At 58.1% G+C, this 10957-nt stretch overlaps 3 protein-coding genes across 3 annotated transcripts; all 3 read right to left on the bottom strand.

The window, feature by feature from the left end:
- Nucleotides 1-128: 128 nt before the first annotated feature.
- Nucleotides 129-1374, bottom strand: LOC121338428 (CMRF35-like molecule 6). Its single transcript, XM_041409378.1, has 2 exons — nucleotides 882-1374; nucleotides 129-540 (listed from the first exon to the last, which is right to left on the bottom strand). The coding sequence occupies exons 1-2, from the start codon at nucleotides 1372-1374 to the stop codon at nucleotides 281-283; spliced, it is 753 nt and encodes a 250-aa protein (XP_041265312.1). The 3' UTR covers nucleotides 129-280.
- A 1197-nt stretch (nucleotides 1375-2571) lies between these two features.
- Nucleotides 2572-4018, bottom strand: LOC121338427 (protein CD300H-like). The gene is made up of 4 exons (XM_041409377.1): nucleotides 3988-4018; nucleotides 3262-3600; nucleotides 2967-3054; nucleotides 2572-2776 (listed from the first exon to the last, which is right to left on the bottom strand). Exons 1-4 carry the CDS (start codon nucleotides 4016-4018, stop codon nucleotides 2572-2574), a joined length of 663 nt encoding a protein of 220 aa, XP_041265311.1.
- Nucleotides 4019-5773: 1755 nt separating this feature from the next.
- On the bottom strand, nucleotides 5774-10547 carry LOC121338426 (putative per-hexamer repeat protein 5). The gene is made up of 3 exons (XM_041409376.1): nucleotides 10467-10547; nucleotides 9102-10003; nucleotides 5774-5777 (listed from the first exon to the last, which is right to left on the bottom strand). Exons 1-3 carry the CDS (start codon nucleotides 10545-10547, stop codon nucleotides 5774-5776), a joined length of 987 nt encoding a protein of 328 aa, XP_041265310.1.
- Between the last annotated feature and the right edge of the window lie 410 nt (nucleotides 10548-10957).

The following is a 10957-nucleotide window of genomic DNA, read 5'->3' as shown; positions in this document are numbered from 1 at the left end:
TCGGCCCGCCCCCGGGGCCGCCCCCGCGCCGCGGCCACCGCGGTGGGGCGGAGAAAGGGAACTGCTGGGCAGCGGGGGCTGCCGAGGAGACGGGGCACGGGTAATGAGCGGGGTCAGGGAGCCTTTACTGAAGCCTTTATTGAAGCCTTTACTGAAGCCTTTACTGAAGCGGGAAGGGCCCGGCGGGGCCCCGGTGCGGCTCCCCCTGCCCGCGCCGTCGGGAGCGGGGCAGGCGGGGGTCGAGCGGCGCCGGCCGGGGCCCTGGGGTCCCGGCGGGGCTTTAGCGGAGCCGCAGGCTGACCCAGAGCACGGCAGCGCTCATGGCCAGCAGCGCCAGCAGCTGCAGCCCGGCCAGCACGGGGAAGTAGCGGAAAGTGCCGCGGCTCCCCGGCGGAGCGTCCGGCGAGAGCGTCGGGGCTGCGGACGCGGAGGAAGGATGGGTGCAGCGGCTGCCAGACGGGCACCGTGTTCCTGTCACGCTCGGGGTGAAACCTCCTCCCGCAGTCTGGCCCCAGGCCCGCGACGTGGGGGTCACTCTTGCTGTGGGGGGAACGTGCAGAGTCTGACACAGGAACGCCATCCCCTTCCCAACAGCGCTCTCATCAAGCAGGTACATTCCCATTCACAGCCCGCACCAGAAGGTGCCCTTGCCCTCCTTGGCCAGACCCCCCACAGTCACTATGAACAACAGGTGTGTGTGGTTGGACCGGCTGGAGCGACGGTGTGGCAGATGGGAAGGAGGGATGGATGCAGGGAGTGCCACATGGACACCACATTCCTCTCCATCTTCCCCTCTCTGGGCGACATCTCCACCCTTAGTCTGGCCCCAGTCCCCCAACCCTGTTGTCGCTGTTGCCGTGGGGGACTCGTCAGGGACTGACCTGAGAGCACGATCACCTTCACAGCAGCACTCACATCAGGCACAAGTCTTGGCGTTCGCACTCCACAGCGGAAGGTGCCCACGTCCTCCTCGGACAGACCATGCACGGTCACCGTGAATGCCCGGCGTGTGCGGTTGTCCCGGATGGAGAACCGGCCCCGCAGCACCGCGGGCTTCGACTCCGAGGTGATGACGATGTCGTTATCACAGATAAAACCAAACTTTCTACTTGGGACGCACCAGAATTTCGGCAACTCCTCCAAGCCCGACCGGTAGGTGCAGGTGACCGACAGGGAACCCCCCAGGAATCCCCGGACGGTGCCGGGCCCCGTCACTGCCCTGCAGCCTGTGGAGACACACGGAGCCCGGGAGCGCTGCTGCTGCCCAGGCACTTCCCACTCCTTCTGCTGGATCCAGCGTGGGGCTCCAGCCCCAGCGGTGCACTGAGACCCCCCTGGCAGCAGTGCCAAGGCCAGCACCAGCAGGAGCCACATGGACGCGTCGTGGCAGCCCTGCTGCTCCTCTTCATTGTGTCTCTGGGGCTTTGCTTCCTCTTTTGCCTCTGGTAGCACTTTCGTTGCTGCTGGAGATCCAGCAAGATCGTGGCGTTTCCTGTTTCCTAGAGTTTCAGCTTCTCCAGGTCACTGAGATTGCTCTCTGTGCATGGTCCCCCGTGCCCTTCCCCAGAGTCTCTGCTTTCTTCCTCCAGCATGGCCCCCATGCGGGACACAGCCTGCCTCTCCCTGCTACACTGCCCAGCCCCTCTGGCCGGGCAGGGCACCCGGGGCAGAGGTAGCTCAGAACAGCACAGGCACCACCTGAAGCCCAGACAATCCTCCAGGCTGGGCAGTGCTCCTGCATGGCCACCCTCTCCTTCCCAGGGGAATGAATTGGGTAACACACTGCCCAGCCCCTCTGGCTGGGCAGGGCACCCGGGGGAGAGGTGGAACAGCACAGGCACCACCTGAAGCCCAGACAATCCTCCAGGCTGGGCAGTGCTCCTGCATGGCCACCCTCTCCTTCCCAGGGGAATGAATTGGGTAACCCCATCCCCTTATCTCGGTGCAGCTGGACAGGAGCACCCATTTCTCTTGCCAGTTTAGCCCCTCTGAGGCTCAGGCACCCCATGCTCTAATCAGGTCCCTCCAGGCCTCCCCGTGTCCCCAGTCCCTGCAGATGCTGAGTGGGGGCAGTGTTGGGGAAGAACACCCTTGCCTGGCTATTGCTAAGCTGGAGATGGGCATTTGGTGGACCAGGCAGAGGTGGCAGGGCTGAGGCTGCTGGGGCTGAGGGCTCCTTTCCCCATGAGGAAGCTCAGCTGGGCCATGGTGGAGCCTGCACAGCCCCTGTGACCCCATGTCCCCCCCAGCCACAATGCAGATGTCCCCACACAGGTACGTGCATCAGCCTCAGCTGCCACAGGCATCCCGGGCAGTGCTGGCAGCTGAGGGAAGGAGCAGACAGACAGAGAGACAGAGAAGCAGACAAGGCCCTGCAGGATACCCAGCCTTTATTGCAAAATTGTCTTCCATTGGCAGCTGCAGCTCAACAGACACAGGCTCTCTGCACCCCAAGCCCTTCCCTCTGCAGCGCAGGGGCTGCCAGGAGGGGCCGAGGCTTTCCAGGGCCAGAAGGACCCGGAGCCGAGCGCCTCCCGGCACGGGGCAGGCACAGCCCCAGCAGGGTGGGGGTCAGGGGGCAGGAGGGCATCCCTGGGGCTGGGAGGTGGTTGGGACGGGTGGGCAGCCCCGTGCCCTGGCGCTGCTGGGTGCCTCCAAGTGCTGAAGGATGTCCTGGTCACGGCTCCTCAGCCAGGCTGCCCCACCAACCACGGCTAGGGCCATGGGCACCTTGATGCTGAGCAGAAGCAGCAAGTAGATGACACTGGCCTGGGACCTGTGTAGGAGAAAGGAGGTTATGCTAGAGCTTTTGTAGGCTCTGGGGAATGAGGATGGGGACTGGGGCACTTGCATGTCTGCCAGGATGCTCCTTGGGACTCAAAGCTAGGAGATACATGCATGGGAAATGAAGGTGTTGTCAAGGGGATGCTTTTGGGGGTTTGCCTGGATCCCAAGCCCTAACTCACAGCACTGGAGGCTCTCCACAGCCCCTGGGGCACAGAGGGTTGGTGGTCAATGGGCTCAGGTTGCTGTCCTCAGTTGTGTTTGAAACAGCTGGCAGAGAAAACAGAGTCAGAACAAAGTGGATACCCCCACACCCCCTGTCCTGTACCCTGCACAGGAGTCTCTGTCCCCGAGACTTCAGCAATGAAGGTGCAGGGGTGGATATGGAGGTATCTGGGCAATGCCCTGAGCACTGCAGAGGAAGAAGAGGAAAAAGGGGGAAGTTTAATGCCAGCTTTGCTTCCAGCCCTGTTTTACCTGCAGAGACCATCACCTTGGTGCTGTGCCATCGGTTGAGCCCCACTTTCTTCTTCACCCCACAGGAGTACTGGCCTGCATCCCCTGGTGTGACACTGCTGAGTGTCACTGTGAATGAATTCGCTGTGTGGTTGTCCCTGATGGACACCCTGTCCCGTGTCACTGTCACCTCTGAGCCATCGGTTTGGATGATGTAGGTCAAGCAAAGCCAGAGGGAGCTTTTGCGGCACCAGTACTTGGAGTTGAGCTTGTAGCGTGGCTTGTAGCTGCAGGACACTGCCAGTGAGCTGCCCTGCTCAGCTGTCACCTGCCTGGGGCCTGTCACTGCCCGGTCACCTGCAGGGGACAGAGAGAGGAGCTGCAAACCCATTCTGGCATTGCCTCAGGGAACCATGAAGGATCTGAGCCCGGGGAGTACAGCCCGAGGAGGCTGTGCCTGTGCGCTCACTCTGCTGGTGAGCAGTCACCAGTCATTAAAAAAAGAGCCCCCATCAAAGGTGTATGTTAGTAAGAGAATGAAAAGCCTTATTCCCAGGGTTCACATGGCAGGGAATGAGCAAATCTCACAGATCACACTCTGTAACTACCAGAGGAAAAGTTTGGGATCAGCCTGTCTTTTGCCATGACCACAGTGAGCTTCTCAGTCTGCCTCAGCCCCAGCCTCTCCACAGCTCTGCCAGAACCCCTGATATAGATTTGCCTGACCTTTGCTCGTGGTTCTCATGAGGAAAAGGGTCCAAACTAAGAAAATCCTCATTTTCCAGCTTCTTGCTTCTGAGGTAGAATTTTCCCCGTGGTTTTTCACAAGAAATCCTTCAGGATGAAGCCAGGCCCACATACACATGGATGTCCTAAGAGTTTTCCAAGCTGTGTTCTCCTGCTACTTCTTTGGGCAGTGCTCTCCCACAGACCCTGGATGTTTTCTTTTTAAGACAGTTACTTCCTCCCCTTCACCCACCACTCATGACTCACCCTGGGGTGTTCCATGAGAGAGAACTCTGCTTTTTCTCTGAAACAGTCACTGGGTTCCCAGTAAAATGCCAAAATGCAACAGGTTCCTCCACTGTGATGCCCAACCCAGCAGGGACCAAAAACCCTTCCCCTGCACAGAACCCAAATGATTTTGGGGAGTTTTGAGAGGACCTGGCCAGAGCAGGATGCAGGGATTGGGGAAGAGTGAGTGCAGCTCAGCCCCTGCTGATGGACTGGTTGGGATGCTGGCTTGCTCTCCCAGTTCTGATGGACTGGGATGATGGACAGCCATCCAACCCCCTGCACTGCTGCTCTCTGGCTCTGGCTGCCAGCTTGAGCTGCTTTTGTTTTCTCAAGCAGAAAAATCTTCTTTTCCTCCCCAAACAACCTTTTTTGGCACAGCTGTAGGGTTTTGAGTGACACCGCTGTTTTTGCCCAGAATTAGATGCTTCCACTAAAAGTTTCAGAAACCCAAACACAAAGCAAAGCTGCTTCCCTGGCTTTCTTCCACTATGACCCTTGGAAAGAGCAGAAAGCACAAAGCTCCAGAATCCCCTTCCCTCTCAATGCCTTGCCATGGCAAGAGGGAGCTCTGGGTTTCCCTTTGGGTCATCAAGTAACTCCTTCCTTCCCAGCTGACTGCTTGTGAGCCAAACGCTGCAGGTAACAGCAAGATCTAAATTCAAAAAGTGGCTGGAGATGGCAGATCTGCTTTGTGCTGAAACACTTCCCACTCCAGCCACCTCATCTTCCTTGGGAATGCATCCCTGCCACTGCCTGGAAAATCACAGTGCATCCTTCCCACCCTTCCCTTGGAGTGAGGGGAGGACTGGCAGAAGTGGCTCGGAGGTGGAGAAGAGACTCTGGGTGTGTACAGGGAAGGTGCCTACAAAGGTATTTGCTGCATGAGGATTTTGAGGGCAGCTCAGTTACCTGAAAGCAGACAGAAGCACTTCTTCAAAGAGCCACTTTGGTTGAGTTATTGGGGAATATTTCAAGCCACATCCCTGCGGTGTCATTACTGTGACGTCACCATCAGATGTGAGGTGTCATTTCCCTATTTCCCAGGTTTGGGTCCTGGGCAGAATGAGCAGCTGCCCAGTCCAGTGCAGGGGTTGGGACCCCCAGAACAGACTGAGGCCACTTTCTCCCCATCATGGCACTCCCCAGGACTATGTTGTACCCCAGAGAGTTCCTGACTGTGTCACTGGAAGATCTCCCTCCATCCCCTGAGGATACAGCAGTGATTTACAGCCGCCCAACATCAGCACTGCAACTCCCACATGGGCTTTTACTCTAACACTTCTCCTCTCACCTGCTGTGTGAAGGGTCCTGGTGGGGTGGGACACTGACCAGGGGCTGTCAGTGAGGGGTTTGCAAAGGGGGTGGCTCCAGCTCAGTGCCTCAGCCCCAAACAAACAGCAGTGTGTGAACATCCTCCTGGAGCGGAAGGTCAAGAAGCGAGCAGGCAGGAATGAGGAACCCCAGAGTGCTGACACAGAAGTCTGTCACAGGAGGACCTGCCCAGTTAAAGTGAGTGTCAGCTGGAAGGCAGAACCAGAAAGGGAGTGGAGCAATTCAGGGACAAATCTGTACAACAGAGTATGATGAGGAATCACTCTGTCCACAGTGGGGAGGGCCCTGCAGAGAGCCCTCCAACACCCTCCAGCCATGGCACGGGTGCTGAGGTGCTCCAGAAGCCCGGGGGGAATGGATAACCAGGGCAGGGAAAGGCACTCTGCTCTGAACCAGCATCTCTGGGGGGCTGTGGAAGGATCCTGCAAGCCAAAACTTCTCTCTTTTAGCAGAAAGAGGCCCGGGGAGCACAAGGCAAGGCTGCTCTGTGAGAGAAGAAGCATTGCTGGAGTGCTTCTCAGGAATCCCACTAACACACCCTGACAGGAGCACATCAATTTGCCTTTTGGTCCGTGCTGCACGGGGCTGGAGCGAGCACCCTGGCGTGTCAGAGCCCCGGAGCGCCGTCCTGATGTGCTGTGGGCACAGCACAGGGGCTGGGGTGACACCGGGTCCTGCAGCCCTGCCTGCCCCCGTGCAGTGCCAGTCCCACCCTGCAGCAACGGGACCCTGCCCGGCACCACCAGAGCTGCTTCTGCTCTAGTTCTGCTTCTGCTCTAGTTCTGCTTCTGCTCTAGTTCTGCAAGATTATGCATCTGGGTTTACTCTCCGGTGTTGGTCCTAAGAAAAAGCCTCAAAGCCTTTGTGGGACAGGCAGTAATTGAATCAATCAGAGTGTGCATCTCCTTGGTTCAGGGCCCAGATCTTCCCCAGTTCTCATCCCACTGTATTACCCACCACCACAGCTGAGCCCTTCCAGAGTCCTGTCTTCCCTGGACTTCAGTGATATTTCCAATCCCCGATTCTGTTATTGAATCTAGGGCCTTTGAAAAATAATCAGGTCATTTCAGTCTGTTCTTCACGGGCAGATTTAGCAAGCTTGGTGAAATTGTCCTTAGGAGATAAGGCTGAATATTGTAGCTCCTTTAGTGCTGACTGATTGAACAGGCACTGTCTGATCTCTCTTTCCTCTGCCATCTCAGATACCCGAGATAAGTCTGGATCATTCCCAGATCTCCCGATTCAGTAAAGCCAGTAAAAGTGGCAAAACACACTCATCGAATTTGTGGTGCTGGAGGATTTGCTCTGGGCTCCCCCTGAGGCTGTACTCAGCCAGAAAGGACCAAGGCAGGGGTTATTTAATGCAAGAAATTAAGAATCCGTACTCAGTGGATTCAGAGGACAAAATTCTGATTCCTTCCTAGCACATGGGGAAGGAATTACTTCAGCAAGGCTTCAGTTTCCCCCAGATGTATTGTACAGGCAATCCAGGGAGATACTACAGCAGTTAATAGGGTTGGGCAGCAGAGAACAAGCAGGAGCAGGCCAGGAAGACAGTGAAGCAGAAACTCCTGAGATGGATTTAAGTTTTCCACTATTAGAGCTGTACTTCTCAAGGCAAATACACAAGTAATTAAGCCACCAGAGACACAGTCTGTGAGCAAATACACCAAACAATGGATCTAAATTGCAAGTTGATTTGGAATCATTGCAATTTACAGTTCATTCCCTCTGATTTCATTGCCCTGCATTGATTTCAGCTGGTCAGCACTTGCTCGGGGCTGTAGACTGCTCACTGGCTGCCAGAAACCTCTGGGAGGTTTCTGTAGACTGCAGACTGGCTGCCGGGTCTGGGGGAGGCTGGCAGAGTAAATGGTTTGCTCTGGGTGCTGGGGAAATGCACTCCCCAGTGTGTGAAGGGAGGCAGTGATGCAGGTGTTGGGCTGTGGGCTCTGATAAAGCTGCTGTTACCACTTATCTACGATGGATCAGGTCCTCCAGCATGACAAAGTGGGATAAAGCCCTTGGAGCAGGGCCAGGGCGTGCTGGTGCCTGGGTTCTGCCAGCAATCTTCGTTGTCTCATTAGGCTGCATTACATTTGGAGATACCATGACAGACAGGAGAATTGTCTTCCTGCTGAGTGAGGTTAAACCTGCAGGGCCTGTCTCTGGTGCAACGCCAGTGCCTGCAGGGGGAATGGACAACTTGGCTCGGTGAAGCTCCTCAATCCCTCCCTGCTCTCCTTTGTGATTCAGGGTAGTTAACTAATGTTGCTGGAGCTAAAAAGTCAGAGAATGCTCTCTGAGCCCCAGAGCTTCTCCTACAGCAGGGACCTGCCAGAAATTCCCAGGAGGGATAAGCAGACCTGGAGCCTCAGAGCCAGTGAGATGTTGGGGGCTTACCCTTCTCTTCACCCCCACCTTCCAGGAGAGGTGTGTCGGAGTTCCTGCCCCGTTTCGGAGCTCAGGGCAGAGCTGTGCAGTCCCTGCAGCAGGTCTGGGTCCCTGGGGCCCGTGGGGCCCAGCAGACAGCTTGGGTCAGGCAGCACCCCTGCTCTGGGGCAGGAGAAGGCTGAGCATGCACTCAGCATGGTGGCATGAAATCTCCATCCTCAACGGGCCATGGCAGCACTGGGATATCCGAGGGAAGGATTATGCAGACATCAATGGGAGTTTGGGAGTTCTGACAAGTTCTTGGTGTGTTTAAAAGTTGCCCTGACTTTGTTGAAGCCCCACTGAGGTTTGCTGCTCTCTCCTTCTTGGCCCTGCCTGCTGTGGGGTGTGTGCACTATGTTGAACCATTTGTTTATTTTCTGATCCAGACACCAGGGCTTGTGATATCATTTGTTTTTGTGTCGTTGATTGTGTTCCAGTGCATGAGGCCATGGTCTGGCTGCAGGATGGTCTGGGTTGGGTTGAGCTTTTTGGCCTCAGGCAAGCCTGAACTCCACTGTCCCTATCGAGTTTCAAATTTTTTTCTGGCTATTGTTCCTGGGTCCAATCATCTGACCCAGCAGAACCATCTCTGCAGTCAGAAGAAATAATGGGTAGATATAATTAGGAATGTCAGGCCCAGGCAGTCAAACAGCAATCGGATGGGTGCAGATGGCTCTTGGAAGCATGGTCTGTTCCTCTGGCTTCAGGCCATCTGCTGCTCTTGAGCGAGGGAATTGGAGACTGAATTGAGTCTCTCTTAAATAAACTTCTGAGTAAAGATTAATTTATTTCCAGTGCAATCAACAACATCAGATTGCTCTAAAGGGAGTTGTAAAGAAAAGGATCTCAACAAGATATTGATTGTGACCTTCAGGTTTAGGTACAGCTTCATCCTGTTTCTAATAACTTTTTTTTTTACTCTAAGCAGGGTCCTATCTGGGCTCTGTAAATACAGTGGAACCCCAAAGTGGACCTGTCGGGATAAACCAGGCTCAGCACCAGTTTGGCAAAGAACCTAAAATGGCCTGGCTGGCAGGAGCTGCTGTCCCTCCCTGGGGTGCCACGGCGGTGCCCACCCAGCTCTGTGCTTCACCCCTGCCCGTGGGCTCTGTGTCTGCAGCGGCATCAGGTGCGGGCATGAGGCTTCTGCGGTGCCAGCGAGCCTGCTGTGAATGCGGGCTGGGCAGGGCAGCGGACCTGGCTCCGTGCTCTCAGCTGGGCACTGGCTGGAGCTGGTACTGGAGCTGGTACGGGAGCTGGTACCGGAGCTGGTACGGGAGCTGGTACAGGAGCTGGTACCGGAGCTGGTATCGGGGTTGGTACCGGAGCTGGTAGCGGAGCTGGTACGGGAGCTGGTAGCGGAGCTGGTACCGGAGCTGGTACCAGAGCTGGTATCGGAGCCGGTACCGGAGCTGGTACCGGAGTTGGTAGCGGAGCTGGTACGGGAGCTGGTACCGGAGCTGGTACCGGAGCTGGTACCAGAGCTGGTACGGGAGCTGGTACCGGAGCTGGTACCGGAGCTGGTACGGGAGCTGGTACCGGAGCTGGTACCAGAGCCGGTACGGGAGCTGGTACTGTAGTTGGTAGCGGAGCTGGTACGGGAGCTGGTATCGGGGTTGGTAGCAGAGCTGGTAGCGGAGCTGGTACCGGAGCCGGTACCGGAGCTGGTAGCGGAGCTGGTACCGGAGCTGGTACCGGAGCTGGTATCGGAGCCGGTACCGGAGCTGGTAGCGGAGCTGGTAGCGGAGCTGATAGCGGAGCTGGTACCGGAGTTGGCACCGGAGCTGGTACCGGAGTTGGTAGCGGAGCTGGTACTGGAGTTGGTAGCGGAGCTGGTACCGGAGCTGGTACCGGAGCTGGTACCAGCCCTGCCGGGGCTGGCCGTGCCCCGCGGGTGCCTCAAGCGGGGAAGGGAAGAAGGCCAGCGATTCCCGGCGGCGGCGGCAGGGACCCCCGGGCTCAGCGGAGTCGGGGGGCTCTGTGGCGGCGGGCGGAGATGGGGAGGGGCCGGTGCGGAGGGACCAGCGGCCGTGCGGGGCGGCCGGCGGGCTCTGCCGGCGCGGGGGCCGCTCCCAGCGCCTCCCCGCGCGGGGCGGGCGCTGCCCGCGGTGCTGAGCGGGACGGGCGCTGTCCGCGGTGCTTCAGGGCCGGCCCGGGCACCCCAAAACCCCCCCGGCCATGGGGGCCCGCGCCGCCGGCCCGGGGGGGGACGGATACAACGAGGCACTGCTGCACAAGGTAGGGCTGGGGATGAGGATGGGGACGGGGATGGGGATGGGGATGGGGATGGGGACGGGGATGGGGATGGGGATGGGGATGGGGGCATCCAGGAGGGGGCTGAAGATGGGGGAGAAGGGGCAGGGCTCCTGCTTGAAGTTCCCGACAAATTCCGTCCCTCTGCATTCCTCGCTGCTCCTCTCCCGGCGGGCTCCGTCTCTCACCCTCATCCCGGCGCGGCGGCAGCTCTCTGTCCCCTGCGGGGACGGGCAGCCCGCAGGGATTGGCCCCGGTCCCAGCCACATCCCGGCTGATGGCAGGCAGGGGGTGGCAGGATTCGGAGTGTTTGGGAAGCCAGGACTGCTGGAGCGGGGCCAGCCCCGCGGCACAGCCCGCAGCCGCCCTTCAGCCGCTGTCCTGAGCGGGCTCAGGGCGGGCCGGGGGCAGCGGAACCCCGGGGCTCTGTTTGCCAGAAGCACATTGATGAGCCGGGACTTCCCTGCCATGAAATAGCCGTGTCCCAGAGACGTCCATTCCCGCCCTTATTGCTTTGAAATCCTCTCTTGCAGTGCTCCTGGGACTGTGTTTTGTAACTGCAGTTGCACGCAGGGTGGTCAGGGTTGGTGGTGTCCCTGCAGGACGCGGGGTGCTCGAGCTTTGCTGCGGGGACAGCAGCAGCAGCAGGGATTTTGCTCTCTGCAGTCAGGCGCTGCCC

Source organism: Onychostruthus taczanowskii, unplaced genomic scaffold (assembly GCF_017590055.1).
Source record: "Onychostruthus taczanowskii isolate IOZ18803 unplaced genomic scaffold, ASM1759005v1 scaffold30, whole genome shotgun sequence".
Taxonomy (NCBI): domain Eukaryota; kingdom Metazoa; phylum Chordata; class Aves; order Passeriformes; family Passeridae; genus Onychostruthus; species Onychostruthus taczanowskii.
This window is presented reverse-complemented; position numbering and strand designations above follow the sequence as displayed.